Source organism: Arvicanthis niloticus, chromosome 14, assembly GCF_011762505.2.
Source record: "Arvicanthis niloticus isolate mArvNil1 chromosome 14, mArvNil1.pat.X, whole genome shotgun sequence".
In the NCBI taxonomy this organism is placed as follows: domain Eukaryota; kingdom Metazoa; phylum Chordata; class Mammalia; order Rodentia; family Muridae; genus Arvicanthis; species Arvicanthis niloticus.
The window spans coordinates 22,218,735-22,242,903 of NC_047671.1; the positions used below are offsets into that span (position 1 = coordinate 22,218,735).

Sequence of the window (24,169 nt, forward strand, 5' to 3'; positions counted from 1 at the left end):
TATACCACAAACTAGAATGATGCCTGTATAGTTCAACATATGTTGAATGAAAGGGAATATTGGACTATTAAACTGAGTCTCAGGACAAAATGACAACAGAACACGTGCTGCTAAGGGTCAGTCGTCTTAAGGATGTGACTATATTTAAAGGTGGGGCTTTTCTTCCTTCTCATCTTTTTCCTCCTCATCTTCCTCCTCTTCCTCCTCCTCCTCCCCCTACTTGTACTCAACCCTCTCTGCTTCACTCCCTCCCTCTTCCTCCTCCTTTTTTTCTTTTGCAAGGTTTTGCTATGTAGGCCCGGATAGCCTCAAGCTTGGAATCCTTCAATTCTGTCACTTAAGACCTACAATGACAGATATGTACCACCACACCCAGACAAAGCTAAAACCTTTAAAGAAGTTAAAATCACACCATCAGCATCGCCCTAATATAATGTATGACTTCTATGCTTAAAGATAAAAGGCAAATTGCCTGTTTCTTAGAGGGAAGCCCATGTGAAGACTCTTAGAGAAAACAAACTAAAGATGGGGTCATCAGAAAGACCTAATCTAACTTACTGTCCTTCTGAACTTGAGCTTCTGGCCTCCAGAAGTGGAAGACTAGAAATTTCTATTGTTTATACTATCTCATATGGAAACTCTAAAACCCTAACATTTCTACTGATGAAATGAACACGTTAATAAATGCAAAGAGTTACAGAAAAAAATGTGTTGTTTGATAAATGTTAGATTTAGTCATGCAGCAAAAAGTCAAGCTACAAGCATGGAACTGGTTTTGGTCTCTAAGGGAAAATTCAAATAGAACAGTGGTGAAACTTCCAAACCTTGTCATTCTGAACAATAACCATTAATGGCCATATAACTAGAATGTAGCCTGTTAATTTCAATTGCCTAATCAAGAGACGATGACTGTATTTACAATGACTAAATTCCAAATAGAAGTGAAGGTTATAATACGTGCAACCATACTGCCAACCAGGTTATAGATTTCTGAGAAATGATCACGTGTGTAGTCATTAAGTTTCACTTTCACAGAACAACTGATCTCCCCCATTAGACAGAAGTAAATGACCTTATAGAATGTTGGAGAAATGGAAGTCTTGGGCTATATTATTACAATAAAAATGGCCTGAAAATATAAGGGGACGTAAAATATGATTTTGAAATCTTATACCCAGTGGGTGTGTAGAGATAAAATTTATTACATAAACATTCAGTATACACTTCATTGAAACTTATTAAGAGTCTAGTGTGTGGACAATTCTCCAAGATAAAAGCAATGAATAACTGAACCACACACAGGGTAATGCATTTTCGAAGTTCCACATATTTAAAGACAAATGAGAGTCGTATCCTAAAGCTACAGAATTTGTACTGCATGGTTTACTGGAGAAATACTAGGGGGCAACTGAGGCCAAAGGATACAATCAATTGCCAGGAACTTGAAACCTGTTATTAATCTTGTCAAAGGGAGGTGTGTGTGCTGTTAGAATCATCATAGACTATACCTTACTGATTACACAGACAGAAGATCCATGAGGAGAATTATGTGCTTGCTCTGGGAGATGGTGGACTTATCACATTTGAATCGAACAATTAAGTTTGAGACAGTAATCTAAGGGAAACTCAGTTATCATGTCTCTTTGTCAATCCTGGAAAATGATGTTGGTAAAGCAAAGGAGAATAGGACAAATAAGAAAAAGAAAATAGTTGTGCTTTCTCTCACATAAATTGTAAGATCGTTTTCGAAATGTCACTTGCTAACTGTTGACTAGTTTCACAATGTCTGGGCTAGAAAGATGGCTCTGTGGGTTAAGACGCTTGCTACCAATCTTGACAATCTGTGTTCAACACTCAGAATCCACATAATGAAAGGACAAAATTGACATCCACAATTTTTGCACCGTGTGCACAATGGCACACACATGTACATATATAGAAGAAACCATGAAAAAAAAGATAGAAAGAAAAGATGGAATTCCCAACAGTTGTTAAATTACACTTATGTAGGATGCTGAACACTGATTTTGTTGAAATTATTATATATGTATGTGTGTTCATATATGTATTAATACATAGCTGACTATCATTGACTTGTTCAGAAATAATTCCATTTTATCAATTAATTAATTGAGAATACCATGACCATGTAAAATGATGTTACATCTGATGAAATTTCAAGGTATCATAGTGCCACAGCATGTGAATAATGTGAAGTTAATACATTAGACTAGTTTTCTCAACTTTGATGATGCTGTAAACTTTGCATACAGTTCCTCATACTGTGGTGACTTCCAACCATAAAATTATTTGGTTGTTCCTGCATAGCTGTAATTTTGCTACTGTTTAGACTCATGATGTAAATAGCTGATAAGGGGTCGCGACCCACAGGTTGAGAACCACTGCATTAGACTCAGGGAGCGGGGAAACAAAATGTTTACGGAAAAATAATTGAGACCATCGTCGAGTTTTCAAGCTGAAGATATAGGCAAGCAAGTACATATACTGCAGCATACTGCAGGCATATTCTCATATTTTGAGCCTCAGGAACTTCGGTGCATAAATCACCATAATAGCCGTACCCTGGGAACTGGTTGCTTGGTCTACTGTTTTCAAAATCACATGTAGCTTCTTATTCACCTGTCAAGATTCCTCATTCGAGACAGTTTGATTGCAGCTCAATGTATTATGCATTCATCTGCCTTTATGCTTTTTCAAGCTAATTCTCTCAGTGTGTATACTCTGTAGGCTTAAATAAGCCATCCATTAGCTCCTAAACCTGTGTCCCAGACTTACTTCACCTTTTGATTAGCTCTCATATTTTTACCCCTGGGACATAATTCATAAGAATATAGAATTTATAATGCCCAAAAGTGAATTATCATCTTTTTTTTCAAATCAATTTAGTTGATATCAAATCCATCCATCTGGTTGACCTCTTTGGAAACCCAGAGTCATACCGATTACTTGTCATTACAGTTCATGTCAACAAATCCACCTGTTGTAATTTTTATTATATTGAGTCATATAGTGTTTTTACCTGCAGTCCTATTTGCAATGTCAAGTTCTAGTGAGTTAGTGCCCAATGGCATCTCCTTACATATTATCTTTATTGTGTCAACTATGTTCATTAAGCTGCAAAATCTTCTATGATCAGATTTCTGCCAACCTGGCTCTGCTCTTTCCTGAGTCCTGTCTTTGGGTAGATGAATACCCATGTGGTTCCTGTCATCACTCAAGAGCTTTCTTATCATGATACCATTGCCAACACTGTCCTGTGGGAAGGAGAGCGCCATGCCTCTCTTTTTCACATCATAGTGCCTAGTTACAACTTAAGATGTCGTGTTGATGACTCTCTAGAACAGCAATTCTCAGCCTTCCTAATGCTGTAACCCTTTAATACAGTTCCTCATGTTGTCGTGACCCCCCCCATAAAATTACTGTATTGTTACTTCATAAGTATAATTTTGCTACTGTTATGAATCATAATGTAAATATCCGGTATGCAAGATATCTGATATGTGATCCCTAAAGGAGGTCAAGACCCATAGTTTAAGAACCAATGCTCTACAGGAATCATGCTCCTCTCAGCTGGTTCATGACCCAAGCAGTCTCAGAAGCCATGGAGGGGTTTCTGTCTCTGACCTTAGTATTAGATCCTTTTGCTTCTCCTGTACTGATGAAAGAGCAGCTGGAAAGCCAGCACCTTATTTACTTAGGCTTCTCCTGGAGCCACCAGAACAATGGCAGTCTATCTTAGACAGTTGGTAGAAAAGAGAGAGAATGGAAGGAAGAGTGGATGGCCTTAGGAAAGATGAATAATGGCTGTCATCAAGATCTTATTTTCTTTCTCAGTCACTACTAAAGTGTTACCATTTTCTCTAAACGTTATGGATTGTTGCCCAAACTCACCCATTAGAATGTTTACAGACCTCATTAAAAACGAGCTGTATACCTGTCTAATGTGTGAAACCTAACCTGTGTTAAGTCATACAAGGTAGAGATACTAGAGAACAGGGTGGGAGGGATCCAGAGAAGCCAACTGATTAGTGTTCAATATCTAATGTTTTCAAATATCATACCAACCCCATTGATATTGTATACCTATATCATAATAATCAAAATACAGTAAAAATACATAAAGAAAAAAGACTTAAAACCAGAAACAGTATATTGAAATATATCATTATTTTTGTAAGGGTAACAATTAATAGTAGAAATAATAATCAAAACCATTCAAGCAAATGGGTCTCAATGAGCATTTAAATGAGTTCATAATTTTAGTTTATTTTTTCTGAAAACATAGATTCTTGTTCTCAGAGGAAGAGAATATCTTTCAACTTCATTTTTAAATTTTGAATGTTTAATTAATTCTTAAAAAGGTGTATTGGTATTGTGTGTGTATGTGCATATGTACATGCATACATACATGCATGTGTATGTAAGGGTTAGTGTGGAGATGCATACATACATGCATGTGTATGTAAGGGTTAGTGTGGAGATGCATACATACATGCATGTGTATGTAAGGGTTAGTGTGGAGATGCTCATAGAGTCTACAGTAGCTGTCAGACCCCTTGAAGATGAAGTTGCAGGTAGTTGTTGGGCAGTTGCTGCTCAGTCTGGTGTTGGGATCTGAATCCTGTCCTTGACCAAACAGCAAGTGCTCTTAACTTTTGACCTATTTATTGATCCACCTATTTCCCCCGTGACTACCTTGTTTTAAGATGGTAAATGCTGATGAAAACAGCTAATATTTTAATCCAAAATTTGCCAAAAATAGTAGGCATAAGAGAAAGCTAAATAACTTTTCAAATATTTGTTGATCCCTACTTTAGGGGTCTTAGTTTCAACTTGAATGACCATATTAAGAGGTCACATGGCTGCAAGTTTTCTACAAAAACACAATTACTAGTTTTTGCAGAAAGGAAAGTTTTAGGATTGTACAGACATTAAATGGAAGGATGTCTGTGAATGGAGTGAGAGTCTATTTAAAATGTTGACAAGGTGGCTATCTTGTGTGTGAGTTGAAGGCAAATCTATTTTGTGTCTGGAATATTTCAAATAGGCTTGAGCATATTCCCTCAGAATCCAATCTGCATACATCTTGGTCCCTTTTTCACCCTGCCAGATAATTATTGGCACATTTTCTGTCTTTCTAAACAAATAGCATGCCAATAAAAGATACTCTAATTGAGTCTGGAGGGAAAAATGTTATCTACAGGAAACTTTTTGAAATGCACATCTTATGCTAGAAGACATTGTCCTAACAATGTAACCAATAACAGGAAGAATTATAAATAATCGTCACACAGGTAGATTGCTTCTGGAAATGAAAGGCGAAAAAGGACACTTTAATATTAACTCTCTCATTTTAAAGATCTCTACTTTGATAAGGATTTATTAGTGACATGACAGCTATTAGAAGCCAGACTAGCTTGTTTCATCTCTGAGCTGGCAGGCAGAAGTGTGGTGACACTTTGGCTCTCCTACAGAATCCAAGAGTGCAGAGGTAGAAAAAAGATCTTGGTAGCAACCCACTCTGTTGCTTTGCAGACTTCTAAAAGCAGTAGAGAAGCAAGCTCCTTAGAAAAGACGGATCACAGCTCAGCCGAGGCCAACGGTCCTGTAAAAAATAACTTGCTGAGACTTAATTTTCCCTGAGGTCCTTGCACCTGTGTTACTGTTATCAATGAAGAAAGGACTCTCTAAATTAACCCACTTCTCAGTTAAAACTCTAATCCTGAGAGGAAATCTTCTTCTTGTTTCTTTGACCAGCTGGTAAATTACTGAAAGAGGGCCCAGGAAAGACTGTGACTAGCATGTGTGCTCTAGGTTCTGAGCATGGTTTCTGCTCTACAATAATCCTCGTGATGAAGCTCTCCAGACTACCACTTTTCCTAGTGTCTCTACCCCTGTGTCCACTACAATGACCCGGAGATGACACTTGACACAGGAAGATCTTGTTAAAGTGTTGGATGCTGCTATTGACCTATGGCCTGACACAAGATGCCATGCCAGGAAGCTCAACTACAATATGAGGCTATGTGAGCACAGGATGATGAGTATTGGATATAAAGGTATACAAGCTAGTACCGAAGCCATGTGGAGTCCTAAATAGCTAATGTTAGCTTATATGGGAGCTAGAAGATGAAGAACCTAGATTAAAAAAAAAAAAAACTAAGGATGCTGAAAAGAAAATTATGATAGCATTTGAAATACATTGGCAGGCCCAACTGTTGTCCTGGGATAGTAGCTCTGTTCTTGATATAGCCTCATAATTCAATTCCTTTCTTGGCTGCATTTTCTTCTAAATTGATTGTAAAGGTAAGGGAAACTTCACACTGACATTGTCTAACATCTCTTACTTGGACATAAAGTCCAACTTTCCCAACATTTTCTTGCCTTCCTCCAAGGCAAATGTTTGGTTGAAACATGTCTTAGTCATTGTTATATTGCTGTGAAAAAATACCAGGCAACTTTAAAAAAAAAAAAAGAAAGTATTTAATTTGGGCTGGCTTATAGTTTCAGAGGGTTAGTTCATTATTATCATGTTGGAAGCAGATAGGCACTGGAGCAGTAGCTGAGAGCTATATATCCTGATCCACAGGCAGTAGGCAGTAGGCAGTAGGCAGTAGGCAGTAGGCAGTAGGCAGTAGGCAGTAGGCAGTAGGCAGTAGGCAGTAGGCAGTAGGCAGTAGGCAGTAGGCAGTAGGCAGTAGAGATGGAGAGAGAAACTGGGCCTGGCATGGGTTTTTAAAACCTCAAAGTCCACTCCCAGTGACATACCTCCTCCAACAGGGCTACACCTTCTATTTTTCCCAAACAATCCATTTACTAGTGACCAGCATTCAAATATATGAGCCCATGAGCGTCATTTTCATTTAAAGCATTACAAGAGGGGCTTGTCAGTGACACTGCCTCCTCACTCTGAGAAAATATGCAATTAACTTAGTTCAAATAAGTGAATGTATACACATCATCCACCCTGTCAGCATTTGGAATTTAAATATTCCCCCAAAGCTCAAATGCTAAGAGCTGGAACGTTTCCAGAACTTTGGCAGGTGCCGTCATCTTCAGAAGCTGTGGCTTAGTGGGAGCTGGTTAGGCCATTGGGAGCATGCCTTTGAAGAAGATACTGCTCTACCAACCCCTTCTTCTTTTGCTTCCTGTTCAGCACGCATCAAATAGTTTGCCCTTTGCACTTGTTCCTAGCATAAAGTTCTGGCTTACCTCAGGCTCCAAACAGTTGTCTATTGAATCAACTGACAAAGAACCAAAATCTATGAAACTGTAAGCAAGATCAACCTGTGTACAAATAATTTTACAAACAACTTTAAGAGAGCTCTTTGGGGTTGCAGAACCTGATATCTCAAAGCTATTCACCTTGCTCCCTGCTTTGTTTTTTGGAGGGAATTTATTTTGCTAACAGGTTACAGTCCATCGTGGAGAGAAGCCAGTGTGGGAACTGAAGCACAAATCACAGAGGGATGCTGTTTACTGGTTTGCTTCCTCTGGCTAGCTCAATAATTTTTCTTATACAGCCCAGATGCAACCTGCCTAGGGATGATACTGCCCACAGTGGTCATTTAGCAAACAAGAAAATGCTCCACAGATATGCACACAGGTCAGTCTGACAGAGGCAATTTCTTAATTGTGGGTCTTCCTAAGGGTGTGAAGCGGATAACCAGAATTAGCCACCACCTCTGCATGGAATTTGACTTTATAAAACATTTCGTGGGCATTTATGGGTGTTCTTTAACATTATTATGCAATGACATTACTACTTTCTTTATAAGGTCAAGCAGACAGCAAAGAGATTTGTTATTATTTAATTTATTTTGGATGTGCTATAAATAGTTAAGGGCCTGCTATGTTACTGTACAAAACTACCAACTTTATTTCAATGTAAAAAAAAAAAATGAAAGGCAGTAAAAACCAGTGATACAAGAAAATCCAAATTTATGAGACAGTGAAAGGAGGAATACCAAGTTTTATTATAGATGTGTTTGTTGTGATTTTATGCAAGTAGAGGTTTTCCCATAACACCTGAGAACAGACTACTGACAATCAGAAATGCAGTAGGAAATGGCAGAAAACAAAAACCAGTTAAATTTAATAAAGATTTACTTTATAAAAAAAGCATTTGAGAAAATACCCACCATACACAGAGACCTATAACTTTCAATATATCTTATGTTTTAAAAATATTTACAGGTGAGGGCTTAATGAAACAAGACATTCTGTTAGCAACTGTCTGCCCACAAAAACAAGAGCTGCCATACAACCTACTTTTCTCCTCTTCTCCCATTCCCTCCAATTAAGAAAAATTGATGTAGAAGAAGTAAGTTTGCCCAACGTGGTCTGTGAATACAAAATCTTTGTTGCAAAAAAGGATGCATCTCCACGTATGGGTTGTATTCTTCCATTTATGTAAAAATAAGTGAGCTCACTGGCGTGATGACTTGCAACATGCATGTTTTTTTGTCATGGAGTGAATAGATGGGCTACTCTAAGCTATTGCTTTGCCCCAAATGGAAGTCTAATGGTATATGAAGTAGGTGTACACAGAAAGGATTGGTAAGAATTTAATAACCAGATGGTCTGGCTGTGGTGAGGCAGGTGGATTGCTAAGTTCAAGGCCAGCCTGTTCTATATAGTGAGTTCTAGGACATCCAGGGATAGATACACAGTGAGACCCTGGCTCAAACAAACAAACAAACAATAACAAAAGAATTTAATAACCAGAGGTATCTTTAAGAAACCATCCATGACTGAAACATGGAAAGAATGCTGGATTTTGAAAAGAACATCCAACCCTCAGTGACTTCAGGCAGGAAAAACAATTTAGCTGACACTTCCACAGCACTGACTCAGTATAAAAAAAAAGTCAGAGTGCTTCTTAGATATTAGCTCATTTAATTCTCACAATAATCCTTTGTACTGATCACAATATTCTAATATTCTAATATTATGGAGAGGAGATTGAAACATACAATTAGCTTTTAGCCACATACATCAAATTATTATGGAATATGTATCTAGCCATATATTATTTTATTTTGGGGCATGTTTAAAGTTTCTGAGAATTATAGTTATCTAATGGGAATTGTATTTCTATGCTCAGTGATGATACTATGAGCAAAGCAGGTCTTTAGAGAGAAGGCAGCCACGTTAACTTTAGAGAAAGGAACCACGTGGAAAAACCTTCACTGCCAAAGGTCTTCCCCCAAGGTCTTTTTCTGTTGTTGTTTTAAGTTTATGACACTTCTGCTCCATCAAAAAGAGCTTTATGTTTTTAGATTGTAGCTTGCGAGTGAGGAAGACTTGGCTGCTGCAGCAGAGGAGTTTCAGATATCAGTAGTCCACATTTCTGAGCTAACATGTTCATTACCATTGAAGGGAAATGGATATGATTGTGATCGTAGCAACTGGAGTCTGACTCTAGCTCTGATATGTTTGAAGTGTGAACCAGAATGGTACATCTTCTGAGCCTTCGTTGTAAAATAATGTCATAGACTAAAGCAGAATTAAACCTCCCATCTAAATTAGAATTCTGGGCATATAAATCAGTTACCATAAAAACATAATTTCCACCGGACACAGTGAAAGAGATTGTGGCAAAATCTTAAATTATAACAATTTCTTGAATGACAAAAATCATAAGGCACAAAGCGGGTTGTTCTATGCACACACATTAAACAGAGTATATTCCTATCTAACTGCTTTCCAACATGGGAACCCCAACACAGGGTACCCCATTAGTGGTTTTAGCCAAGCCTCAGAGAGGAAGCAAAACCAAATCCAAGTGTCAGAAAAAGTTTCACATGGAGACCCTCTGAAAGGAATCCACAAAGGCAGTTCTACTGTATGTAAGACTCAAGGCTAAACCTTAAAGTTACATTAAAGGAATAAAGAAATTAAAAACAATCCTAGTTAATTCATCAACCAGGAATATCTGTCTTCCTGCTTTCACCAGTTGTGTGCCTTGCGGGAAGCACCCCGAAGTGTGGCTACTGTTTCCTGCCATAAATAAACCCATACATTTGCCAACAAGACAAATGTATGTGCGGCAACTGACAAATTAGTAACCACCATTGCACAGCTGCTCCGCAGAACTGGGAGGAGAGCCCAGAAAACCGTCAGCTCTTTTTAGTTTAAGAGGCCGTTGGATGCTGGGCACTACAGACCATCATAGCTGTTATGATGATGTTATTCCAAGGATGAACTATAGGAAATTTATTTTCTTCTCCCTATTTTCCTCTTTGAAATAGGGTCTGTGTGTCCCAGGCTGGCCTTGAACTTGCTATGCAGTCAAAGATAACCTAAAATTTCTGATCTTCCTGCCTTTATCTCTGCAATGACATGATTATAGGAGTGTATTATTATTCCTCATTTGTTTTATTAACTGTTGGTATTGAACCGAGGTTTCATGCATTCTAGACAAACACTCTACACACCGAGCTAGAGCCTCAAGAACTTTCAATGAACAAATATGTCGTTCCATATCTTACTTTTCAGTAAGTTCTTGGGAAAACACGAATGTGTGCATTATTCTTGACTCTGTCAACCTTCAATTCAGGAATGCCAAGTAACAACCTCCCCTTTGCTTTCCTGTTTCTGCTCTGATTACAACGGCCAACAGCATCACCTCCTGCTGAGCTGAGGCAATTTTTTTCTCAGTTTGATCTATTAGAGAACTCTGCTATTTATATGGTGGCACCTGTTGACTGTTCTCTGCCCTTTAAATTCTTTATTGTTTAACTGTCCATGGCCTTAAATCTGTTTTGTTGTTTGTTTGGTTGGTTGGTTTCCTTCCATGATGGTCACTGGTTGGGATCCATGGCAGTGATAAAATGTACCTGGAGATCTTTGACTAGCCACCATGATGCCCAGGTCTCGGCTTCTCAACTGTATTCCCACATTGCTCCTAGCCTCACATCCCACAGGGTAGTGGGAGTCTCCACCAGCTGTGCACTGAGGATGCTGTATAGGTCCATCATGGGCACATACAGTGTTTATAAAGAATGGTTTAAGTCATGGTGCATACAGTGTTCATTAAACACTTATTTATTTATTTAATAAATGTTTTAAATTTATGTAGCACCTTCTTCAAGGGCCTTAAGGGGTTGCTTGGAGACATCATGCAGGATTTAATTTTCAAATTATTAAGGAATTAAAAAAATGCAATATCACAATATGGTGCCACTGCTCTCTTTACTCGTGCAATTTTAGAGTTTGCCGCAGAGGAGTGGCTGACTCCTAGTGATTGGAATACATAGTGAGAGCAGTTCTTAGCGGTGGTGACTATCTTATTTGGAAATCAGAGTATCATGATAATTGTAAAGAGACAGCTAGGAGAAACATTCAGGCAGGCAATGGTTGGTCCTTTGATGCTTTAGTAGGAGAAGGGCAATTTGCTTCTAGTGATAACCAGATGCAATACCACCCAGGCTTATTTGCTCAAATTCAGAACACAGCCATGAAGGCTTGGCGTAAACTCTTGGCAAAAGGGGACCCTAGTACATCCTTAACAGCAGTCAGACAAGGACCTGATGAACAATTTTCTGATTTTGTTCATCGATTAATGACAACAGCAGGGAGGATTTTTGGTAATGCAGAGGCAGGTATAGATTATGTGAAACAACTTGCATATGAAAATGCCAATCCTGCCTGCCAAGCGGCCATTAGACCATACAGGAAAAAGACAGATCTTTTTGGCAAGTAGAAACCAAAAGGCCTGTTTTAAATGGGGCAAGCCTAGACATTTTGCAAGAGATTGCGAGGCAGAAAATGAATTAACCCAGAGATAGCCCAGAAAACAGCCTGGGCTCTGCCCACTTTGCAAACGTGGAAGGCATTGGGCTAGTGAATGTAGGTCCAAAAGAGACGCACAAGGAAACATCCTTTCCCATAATTGGGGAAACAGGAACAGGGGCCAGCTCCAGGCCCCGAACCAACATAAGCCAAAACAGGCTTATGGAGCAGTCAGTTTTATACCAGCAAACAACAATCCCTTTCAGAACTTAGTCGAGCAACACCAGGAAGCGCAGGACTAGACCTCGGTTCTGCTACCCACATAGTATTAACCCCAGAAATGGGACCTCAGGCCTTACCCACTGGAGTGTTTGGACCACTCTATCTAAATGTGTTTGACCTGATAGTGGGAAGAAGCAGTACTACTATGCAGGGATTACAAATTTTTCCTGGAGTAATAGACAATGATTATCAAGGTGAGATTAAGGTAATGGCACAGGCAATTCAGAATATAGTCACCATTCCTACAGGAAGGAAGATAGCTCAACTATTGTTACTTCCATTGTTCCCTACTAATCACAAATATAAGAGTCCTAAGAGAGGGGATCAAGGCTTTGGTTCCTCTGATGCATACTGGGTACAGCCTATAGTTAAACAAAAACCTATGATGACACTATGGCTGGATGGAAAGGCATTCCATGGCTTGGTTGACACAGGAGCTCATGTGACTATCCTAAAACAAAGTGATTGGCCTGCCACCTGGTCTCTGACCCCAACCTTAGCCAATCTAAGGGGTATTGGCCAAAGTCAAAGGTGCTGATGTGGAAAGATAAAGAAGGAAATACAGGGAACATACAACCCTATGTCATCCCAGGCCTTCCTATTAATCTCTGGGGCAGAGATCTGTTATCTCAGTTAGGATTGATTATGTGCAGCCCTAATGAAGTAATCATGGCTCAAATGGTAAACTCTGGATTTTCCACAGGGAAGTCCTCACCTCTGGCTGATTTCTCCTTTGTACTAACAGAGAACTAAGGGGTGAGGAGGCCACTATGGTTGGGTGGCACAGTGCAGGCTTGCTTCAACACACAAGACTGGAAGACTTCCTGTTTGTAGCTGCCTTCATCCATCACTCACTGACCAGTAAGATCAGAAATCAGATGATTTATTGGGCACATGAGACAGACCAGTGCAGACTTCTCTCATAAGTCACTGAATAAGCCACAACGATGACCAACTACCATTAACAAAAAACTTTTATGCGAGAGGTAAATATGGTTTCTAGAATAGCTGCAACATACTTAATATGTCCAGTTTTGAACAAAAATAAAAAGAAGTAGGAAAGGAAATAAGAAAGTATGACCATACGTAGAAGAAGAAAATGACCATTTAAAGTTATTCTTGTGTGAAATTCTTTAAGCCAGTATTATGAACACCTCATATATCACACCTATAGAAGTAACATTCTGTCACAGGCAATTTCAATAAAGCAATATAAACCTTCATGATGCTGGGTTATGAAATACTTTCTTTGCTATGAAAACTGCATGCACTCTATGCCTCCCAGAGGAGGGGCACAAGGGCAAGTGTTACTCAGAAAGATTATTCAGTTAGCCACGTGATGCTTGAACACCTCTGTGGATTTCTTCTCTCCCATTTATTTACTGGTTGGATAACTCACCATTGGCGAAAGTGTGAAAAGGAAACTAAATATGTAAATCATTCTTCTCAAGGGCTCTAGTCTAGTGTCAGGAGGTAATAACTGCCAGCTGCTGTAACAGCTGTACCACTTGGGAGTTTACAATAGTGAAAGCTGTCCCTTGTTCCTAGCACATACACAGTAGGTGGTCAGCTCAGGATGGAAGGCGTGTAAGGGGGAGCTCTCTTTGGCACAGTTACTTTAGTAGGGGCTTCTACAACACAAAGCATCTAGAAACTGCAGTCGTTTGCCAGACAGGAGAAAGAGCAGAATCAAGAGGAAGGTGACCTAGTGTGTAGCAATTTCTGCACTGTCCATTAGCCAGAATTCAGTAGTAGGTCCTACTCAGTTCCAGAGTTGCATGGCAACGCTGACTTAGCACAGTGTTCTGAAGCAATGGTCAGCATTATCTCTAACACACAGACATACACACACACACACACACAAACACACACACACGATGGGAAGGATGTGTGGGGCTTGCTCAAAGCTAAGTGCACCCACTGACCCTGGCCTGAGTAAGCACATAGCCGAAGTGTTTATACTTTCAGTTTGTGATGCTTCCAACTATGGAAGAAAAAAAAATAAACAAATTAAAAAAAAAAAAAAACCAGAACACTATCTTAAAAAAAAACAACAACCAGCCAACAACAAAACAACAACAAAATCCTACCAAAGAAACAAACAAAATTAAAAAAAAAAACAAAATAAAAAAACCCCATGCAGAATATTGTCACGTTGTTGATTTGCCTAAGTTCACAGTCAATATGCTTTTATTAATGCCACTTGAACTTTTTAAATACTGGGAATGAAAACTTTTCCAGCTGTTATAGCAGAAACTGCAAATAGAGAAACTGGTACCAGCACGCAAGAAGTGAACCCGGACTTAATCCCTGGCTGTGCTGTAATTCTTCACAGCATATTCATCTATCTAATTAAGTACTGCCTGTATTTCTAATCTTTCCAACTGAACCTTCGCTCGTTCGGGGGTGGGCGGTGGGGGAATCCTGGGCAGAGAGGGGCAGTCTCCTTCAGGAACCAGGATAGCTGCCTTTTATTCTTTTTTATCCGCGCGGCACACATGCAGCTCAGTCTCAAGGAGGCATGAGCCTGGCTGATTCCCGAGGATTTCAGTAGCATCACAGAATGTGCTCGAACAATCAAGTCATTTCTCTTAAAACTTGGAAAGGAAAATTCAGTGTCTAACAGGCTGCTTCCTTCCTACTCCAGCAACCCTGGCCACTGCCCCGGTGCTGCCCTGTAATCTATCTGTGCAAGATCGATGTCTCAGAACCACTCAACATGGATTGGTCAGAAGGAAGCAGAGGAGGAGCCATTCAGAAGAGTTCTCTTCCCCGCCCCCCCCGCCCCCCCCCCTCGTATAACCATAAGAAATCAGCAGCCTACACCAGGCTGCTCTGGTTCCCGGGGATGCTCGGAAGCTGAACTTCTGAGAGGCTGCGGTGTAAGTGTGGGCGCGCTGATGCAGACGCGGCTTCCAGCTGTACAGAGGCTCTCAGGAAAAGGACTCTGGAAAGACCCCGAGTGAATACCACGACTAAAGTGAAAGCTGCACTGAGAACAAAAGCAAACTGCAGACTGGTCAACGAGAAAGAGCATTCAGAAGCGCCAGCTTCTAAAGAGATGAAGAGGGGAGCCGAACCCAGAAGAGACCAACAACTTCTTGGCAAGCTCTGCTGCTTCTGACCCCGTTCACAGTAGGTGCCAACTGCAGCCTCCCAACTTCTAAAGGCAAACAGACTGGGAGAGGACCACTCTGAGCGTCCCTGACCCAGGAGGTTGGATCAGTTCAAGGAGGATTCAAATCCAGCTGCTGCAGGAAGATGAACTCCACCTACCACCATGGCATGTATACTTCCCTCCACCTCTGGAACCGCAGCAGCTACGGGCTGCACGGTAATGCCAGCGAGTCTCTGGGGAAAGGGCACTCAGACGGAGGATGCTATGAGCAACTTTTTGTCTCCCCCGAGGTGTTTGTGACTCTGGGTGTCATAAGCCTGCTGGAGAACATTCTAGTGATCGTGGCAATAGCCAAGAACAAGAATCTGCACTCACCCATGTACTTTTTCATCTGTAGCCTGGCTGTGGCCGATATGCTGGTGAGCGTTTCGAATGGGTCAGAAACCATCGTCATCACCCTGCTAAACAGTACAGACACGGACGCCCAGAGCTTCACCGTGAATATTGATAATGTCATTGACTCTGTGATCTGTAGCTCCTTGCTCGCATCCATTTGCAGCCTGCTTTCCATTGCAGTGGACAGGTATTTCACTATCTTTTACGCGCTCCAGTACCATAACATTATGACGGTTAGGCGGGTCGGGATCATCATAAGTTGTATCTGGGCAGCTTGTACCGTGTCAGGCGTTCTATTCATCATTTACTCGGACAGCAGCGCTGTCATCATTTGCCTCATTTCCATGTTCTTCACCATGCTGGTTCTCATGGCCTCTCTCTATGTCCACATGTTCCTGATGGCGAGGCTTCACATTAAGAGGATTGCTGTCCTCCCAGGCACAGGTACCATCCGCCAGGGTGCCAACATGAAGGGGGCAATTACCTTGACCATCCTGATTGGAGTCTTTGTTGTCTGCTGGGCCCCGTTCTTCCTCCACTTACTGTTCTACATCTCTTGTCCTCAGAATCCATACTGTGTGTGCTTCATGTCTCATTTTAACTTGTATCTCATACTGATCATGTGTAACGCCGTCATTGACCCTCTCATCTATGCCCTCCGGAGTCAAGAACTGAGGAAAACCTTCAAAGAGATCATCTGTTTCTATCCCCTGGGAGGTATCTGTGAGTTGTCTGGCAGGTATTAAGTGGGGGACAGAGTGACTACTAGGTAGAGACCTGCAGACTTTGTCACTCTGATACAACCCGAGCAGTGTACTTCCCAACAGCTGCCTCTATTGTATAGTGCTTTGGTTGAAAATATCTGCTGTATAAATGTTAAGTTTATGACTTTTGACATGAAAAAGTCTCAATGTGTTATGTTTATTGACATGCTACTTTTGTGTTTGTAAATGCTCATTTATGTTTTATATAGGGTGAGCACTATGAATTTACAGGAAAGAAAAACAGACACCCTTATTAAAACGGACAATGTTTCTTTCCTGTTATTTGTCAAGATTCACCACTTGTTCTTTCTGTAGTAGCAGAAATCAGAGCCTTCTTAAATGTGTTCGCAGCTGCTTTTGTATATTACCCCCCACAGTGCCACAGAAGCTTGACTCCACTGTTTGGGGGGGGGGATTTAAAATCTAGATGCTTGATCATTTAATGAGTCAGCTCTATTAGTGAAATTTCAAGCAACTGAATAAAAGCTTACCTGTTATCCTTCCTGTTCCAATATACTGATGCTTCTTTTTAAATTAAAAAAAATATATATAAAAAAAAAGAGAGAGAGAAAGGGGGAAGCAGCTACTGAGGAGAAAGTGAGATTTCAGTCACATGCATTTCTCCAAGATGGAAAGATTCATTCATTGCTGGAGACTCAGAGCTCATTTAGGCCACTCAGCTGGGGTCGGAGAAACGCCCACTGGTAAGACTAAAGTGTCCTGGCAAAGATAAGCTGTCCACGTCATGCTGAAATTCCCTATACCAAATGATACCCCACCATGAGTGGCCAAACAGAATGAAGTCTTTCTGGCTTCTTACCAGAGATCCATTTCCTGCAGAAACATCCAGAACAGTTACCTCTGCACGGAGAGATCCAGCATTCATTTCATCTTAGACTTGATAATGGGTTGTGTCATCGTTCATGTGTTGGGGGACTTGTTGTTCACTTTCTGGCGACTTTTTGAGCTGGACTGTAAGTGCTTGAAGATCAAACATTTTAATTGCCAAACCAAATCCACAGCACAGAACATTTTGGGACAGTGTTTGTAAATATCTAAAATGTGGAACCCTGTGGATCTTGCACATAACAAGATGGAAAAAAGACACACATGGTGCCCTGGAAGGTACAACAAAGTACTCTGGTGTTTTCAGTCACATCTTGGGATTGGGAGTGTTTGTTTTCTCCAAAGTAATACCAAAGGTGTGGGCCACTGCGCAACCAGATCTATGCTTTTTAGTCTGTGTATACTTTGAAATAAAAGAGACAAATTCTGTGTTGAGCCTAAGATTAGAGGCAAAATCTCCTGTGATTCAATTAATAGTGTCTCCAAAATATTCATAGGCAAGAGATAATGCATAGCAGCACCATCTGAATTAAAATCTCAATGTTTCACCTATTAATTATAAGCCTGAGAAACACTGAAGGCATCCATGTGCAAATACACATCAAAGTGTAATGGTAAAGCCAACTGTTTCAAGGTGCTATCCCCTGAGCCACACCACCACCGTATTCATAAGATTAGCTGAGCATACGTGCACATCGGTAGCATCACAGTCAGCTTCTGTGTTGACATTTCCTCCTAGAAGGAAGAGGGTAGGGTGTTACATTGGACCTTCTGTGTAGCCACCCAGTCTTCCCAGCCATTTGTGTGCATGCAACTTTGTCCTAATAGAACTCAGGCTGAGATGAAAAAGGGAAGACGGTGCCATCTCTGCTGCTGTAGGGAAGATGTCTTCCATGATGGGAGAAGACTCGCCAATGTGACTGCTTTGTGGTCACCTACGCAATCATGTCAGTAACCCTTCACTCATTTTAAGTAAGCCTAACAAACTCACTGGGTCCCCAGGGTGAACTTTCATAGAATTGTACATGGGTCTGTGGTTGGGCCTATAGGAAGAAGTGGGGGTGGAGATTGTTCATGTCTTCCCTAAGGAAGTAATTTTCACAGCAGGCACCATTAGCCAGTGAAGAGTGGCTCTAAGGCTGAATTTTAACCACACTACAATGCTTCCATTTTAAACAAAAATGAGTGTTAGGTTTCATACAACTGACAAAGCCTGCTGAAATTTGGATCCTGAATGTTCTCCAACGGTTCATAAAGTAAAGGCTTGCTCTCCAGAGTGGTACTACTGGAAAGTAGCAGAGTCTTTAGGTGATGGGAGCTAGTTGGACAACTTCCAGTCATTTGAGTGTGTTCTTGAAGGGGATAGTGAGACTGTAACTCATGCCTCTTTCTCTCTGTTACTCTCTGAGGCCTTACGATGAGTGCTTTGGGTCCAGCAGGAGCTGCCTTCTCCATAAAGAGCAGCCTCGCCACAGGGCTGGCCAGCACAAGCAAGCCAGTCAGTCTTCTACTATAAAACTCCAAGGCTAGCCAACTTGAACCTTTTCCACTTTATAAATCATCTCAAGTGTTTTTAATGGCAATCAGAAACTGAGAAAGACACAGAGCCCAAAGCAATAGTTGTACCCAGGTGGATTTTTTTCCTGTTATCATTTTTTATTTCACACAATAACTCTGAGAGATCCTGTGACTAAGAGCATCATATGCACACCCTGTCTCTGCAACTCTGATCTTTTACAAAATAGCTTATTTCTCTTCAGGGGTCATCTCAGATGTTCAGAGAGCAGGCCTGACTCTTTCTTCATGCTCACACATTTTTTTCTGGAACAGTCTGTAGTGTTAGTACGTCCATTGGTTGTGGACCAGTTATGTGCCAGAAAGCTCCCAAGATGTTTACAGCACACTGTGGGCCTCCAGTGTCTTACCATGCTGAGAATGTCTCTTCCCAATTTATTCTGTGTTCCAAACCTTCCCTAGGAATATTAATTCTCAATATTCTGTTTTTGTTTTTTTTTAAATCTAGCCCCTAATGGGATAGGAACTCCACAGGAAGATCAACAGAATCACCTAACCTGGACCCTTGGGGCTCTCAGAGACTGAACCACCAACCAAAGAACACACACAGGCTTAACCTAGGCCTCCTCGTACATATGTGGCAGATGTGGAGCTTGGTCTTCATGTGGGTCCTGAACAACTGGAGATGGGGCTGTCCCAAAAGCTGTTGCCTGTATGTAGGATATGTTCTTCTAGCTGGGCTGCCTTGTCTGGGCTCAGTGGGAGAGGAAGTGTCCTAGTCTTACAGAGACTTGAAGTGCCAAGGTGGGGGGGATATCCAGGAGGGCCTCACCCACTCAGAGAAGAAAGAGAGATGGGGATGGGGAAAGATTATGGGAGGAGGTGACTGGGAAGAGGGCAGTGGATGGGATGTAAAGTGAATAATAAATAAATAAATAAATAAATAAATAAATAAATAAATAAATCTAGTTTTCTGCAGAGGGACGGTCCTTACTCAGGTGACCTCAGATGGCTAGCTTGTATCCAGTAGTGTTTAGAGTTCCAGGTTCTCCAAATGAGTTGGTATGGGGTCATTGTGATGATCTTATAGTTGAAATTCTAGGCACAGCAAATAACCTTCTATCTTGACAGGGGAGAATATGGGGTAAGAATTGAGATGGAGATTGGGGGAGTGGTTAAGACACTTGACCTGCATAAATGAAGACCCCACAGTAAACTGTCCAATAGATCAGATGTGGTGGAATGCTGGTTCCAATTAGAGAACTTTAAATATATTAAGGACAGATAATTGTGCTTCAGAGAATTACGTGGAAAACTTCACAATGGGGAAAGCAGATTGTGTTTGTGTTCCCCTAGGCCTGCCTCTAATGGGAACACTTTGGGAAAAGAAATAAAATGTTAGCCAGCCATGATATTTTGATTACAGATTGACACCCTCATACCCGAATAGGTCCACACTTCAGCCTCAGTTTCCTCACTGCTTCTGTATGCTCTACTTCCCATATCTTCACTGAAGCTCCTTCAGAAATAGGGATCTGATGCTCATATTTCTTCCTATGGATTCTGATGTACAAGATAGATTAGCATACGTCTAATACAAATCATCAATAAGAAAAGTGTGCTTGACTTCTGGAAATGTTTTCTCAGGAGGACTCTACTTGAAATCTTCAGTGTCCTATCTATTTAATAGTTGGGACTGAACCTTCTTATAGTGTGGCTGCTTAGTGCTGTGTTATGCCCCCTACTGGATTGTTTTCAAGGCAGACAAAAGGGGCCACTGAGATTGATTGGAGAAGAAAATGAGTTGGACTTAGCCGAGTCACACACAGGAATGTGGGAATAGCAACCTGTAGCCATCCTTCCGAAGTCCATGGCTAATAATTAGAGATATAAAAACCACAGCTCAAGTGATTAAGGTTAAGATCCACCATGCTACATCAGACGACCCTGGCCTTACTAGGGATGGTAAAAGTAATCTGTAATAGTTTTCATTGGTCCATACAATGACAGAGTTAGGAGATGTAGCTGCTTGTTTGAGAAACCTTCTTGCCCACAGCATCAGGGAGAGAGCACGTATGGTCTCTAGTAAGTGGAAATCAAGGTATCTTTTTTTATCTGCCACACCCTCTCCCCTGCCCCCATGAAGTATCCTCCAGAAAAGTAAACAGTTGTAAATATTCTACTGCATGGGCTCAAAGCAGCTGACCATCAGCTAACAGGGCGAGGGCACAAGTTTCCCAGCAGGAGAAGAAAATAAAAATGTGTGAAGAAGGGGAAATGAGTGAAAGACTGTTTACCAGCCTGTGGCTCAGTCATGTTAGCCAGAGTGTGAAAAATATAACCAGGCAGGTAGATAAATAAGTAAATAAATTCATCAAACGTGTGTGCACAGAGACTTTAAATAATGATCAACCCACCCTGACTGATGGCTCCAGAATTTCTCCATACGGAGACTGAAGATAGAATGTGATTCAAGTGACAAGGGACTGTCTTGAAACCTTTTTGCATAGCTGTCGCCTTTCACTTGCATCAGATGTCCTCTTGAAATGTTCCTGGAGGGTGGCATTGGTTTAGTTAGTAAGCGTGGCCATTAGGCTGACTCCATCATTTAACTGTCCTCTCTGTTTGCTTACAAGGCAACGAAGGTGAAGAGAAGCCCTGTCTGCTCATTACCAGTCCACTAATTGAGTGTATTATTCTAACACCTGTTTAAATCCGTAGGCTATTTTTCCTTCAAATTTTCTCCTACCCATCTAAAAGCAATATTGGACATGTTATAGAGTCTTAATGAGTGCCTCTTGGTTGGCTTTACACTCTTACTTCCTTCATGTTTTTTGTACCCAATTTGTTCTGCTGCGACATGGTAATACACGACAAAAAAAAAAATGTAGATAGTCACATCAGTTCACAGATTAGTCCAGTATTTTGCTTTGAAGGGCTTGAGATATGAACATAGCCTGCTGCACAGAACATTGATTACCTGACATCACAGAATCTTCCTGGGCAGAACACACAGCTCCTTGAAATCAAAGAAGAGTAGAAGGACCATACACTTGCTGCAGAGATGATGCAGCATAGTTATCAAGAGCTCAGAAGCAGACTTTCATCTCGGATCCCTACCCTGAGTGAAGGAATAAAGAACATTCACCAACCATCGGGCAGTTTAAAGTACAAACACATGTATGTTCCTGGACTGTTCCCAAAGAAGAAAAATGAAAGTTTCCCACAAAATAATCACTAAGATTTTAATGACAGCATTATATGGAGTACCGAGGAAATGGCCACTGAAAATGTCAGTCTATTAAGTTGGGGGAAGGGCCTAATGATAAATGAAAAGCATTCAGATTTATTGACAAAGCAGCAGGACAAACTGTTCTAGATCCTGTTACCTTCAAATGTAAATTTATCAGTTGCTTCCAAGGAGTGTATGGAACATGTATCATTAACCAAAATAGTTGTTATTTGATTTTCTTGTTACAGTTAACTATTGATGTCCTATACTGTTGGGTTAAGATGTTGCAAAGTCCACATCACCTTCTGGAAACATCAATCTAAAGGCCACCAATGCAACATCCCATGTATTTAGACCCCCCAAGACCCCAATGTTTCTGCAACATTTCATTACTATCTCATTTATTTTTGAGAGACAGGAAGTGGGGAAATACCTCATATTAATGTTCCTGTATCTAACACACACACACACACACACACACACACACACACACACACACACACACTTCTATTTACTTTTACTGTATTACAGTTAATTTGTGGGGGGGAAGTAAATCTTAATGAAATTGTTTTAAATGAGATCAGATTTTTTTCTGTGTTGGAAATTAAGCCTTGCACGTGCTAGGGAGGGGGTGTGTCATTGAGCTGCACCCCAAGCCTGAGAGTAGATCTTAAATATCAATGTTACAGTGTCTAAGCAGACTCAGAGAAACTGTCTGTCTACTCAGAAGCAGCAGGAGCAGTGTTTGGCTCCCATCCCTCTCTGCAGATAAACCCACTTCTCTCAGTCACAGAGACTGAGCACTGAGATGTGCTCTTTTCAATGTATGACTTTGCTGTTTCATTTCTTCATCATTAACTCTACACCAGAATGCTTGCCTCATTCATATCTCAAAGGAATAAAAGACAATTAAATAAAATTAAGGATGTAGAGGTTCCAAAAAAGCAGTGGATGGTATATACAGGCACTAAAAATTAGCACAATAATAACACTATTTTGAATATAAGTGAATAGTTATACTGCTAGATGCACACATTGATCATGTTGAGATTTGGATTAAGTACATATGATAATTTAATTTGGACTTGACTATTGTTATGAACAAATGCACTTAGATATAATAGATACGGCAGGGGCACACATAAACTCTCATCGGACAATTCCTTGTCATCAATAATACAAATTGTTTTTAAAATCTGCAGTATCAAATCCAATATCCCAAAAGGCTAATTAGAAAGTGCACCAAAAATAAAACAATCGATTAGCATGCTCATTAACCTTCATGCCATGAATTTTAAATGTTAACATAAAATGATTATTATCTAAGTTGATGTTGCTAAGTTACACCCCAGCTCTGTCTGAGAGGAGAGAAAGAGCATCTTTCTGGACTGACTATTGGTTCAAATCCCAGATCCCTTGCACACTGGGCTTCAGTTTCCTAACCTTGGAAACGAGGATCTTAACTGTTGTCTCATCATATGTCGTCACAGACTTTTGGGAATTTAGGTGTCTGACTAGTATAGATCGAGTGTAGGGCTTCTTACTATGGGCAGCTATATAACAGTGACTAAATCAAAGTGTTGTGGTAATTTCAGTACACTTGGTCCAGGGAGTGGAACCATTTGGAGGTGTGGCCTTGTTGGAGTAGGTGTGATCTTGTTGACACGCAATCGTGTCACTGTGGGGGTGGGCTTTGAGAAAGCTTCCTCCTAGCTGCCTGACGACACCAGACTTTTGCTGTTTGCCTTCTGAACAAGATGTAGAACTCTCAGTTCCTTCTACAACAGTGTCTGCCTGGACGCTGCCATACTTTCTGCCATGATGATAATGGACTGAACCTCTGAAATTGTAAGCCAGCCCCAATTAAATGTTGTCCCTTATAAGAGTTGCCTTGGTCATGGTGTCTCTTCACAGCAATGAAACCCTAACTAAGACAAGTGTGCTTGATGGCTTTTCTGGCTGTTGGTCCTAGGAGAGCCGAAACAGTGGTAGGGACACGGATGTCCTGATTATGCAGCACAGAAAGTCAGCGATCACTCACATCTTTTCTCAGCATCTTTCTTGCTTCTAAGAGGTGGGATAAGTGAAAGTAAACATTTTATTTGTAATAAGTTGTTTTAAATATGCAGAAAATTTGAAGATTTCAAAAAAAAAAAAATCCATTTGTTTGGGATAAGAATGGAATCTGGTAGGAAGCCAAGGTATTTCGGCACCTCGCTAACATCTGATGTTAACTGGTGGGTTTAGTGTATGGCTTTG

The 24,169-nt window shown here is 40.7% G+C and overlaps 1 protein-coding gene across 1 annotated transcript; it reads left to right on the plus strand.

Annotated features, from left to right (window-relative positions):
* The first annotated feature begins 14,865 nt into the window (after window positions 1-14,865).
* Window positions 14,866-17,574, plus strand: Mc4r (melanocortin 4 receptor). The gene has a single exon (XM_034518420.2). The coding sequence runs from the start codon at window positions 15,301-15,303 to the stop codon at window positions 16,297-16,299; it is 999 nt and encodes a 332-aa protein (XP_034374311.1). The 5' UTR covers window positions 14,866-15,300; the 3' UTR covers window positions 16,300-17,574.
* The last annotated feature ends 6,595 nt before the right edge of the window (window positions 17,575-24,169 follow it).

What these genes read in the sequence shown, in the direction of transcription:
- Mc4r (XM_034518420.2), top strand. Translation starts at nt 15,301, where the DNA reads ATGAACTCCACCTACCACCATGGCATGTATACTTCCCTCCACCTCTGG.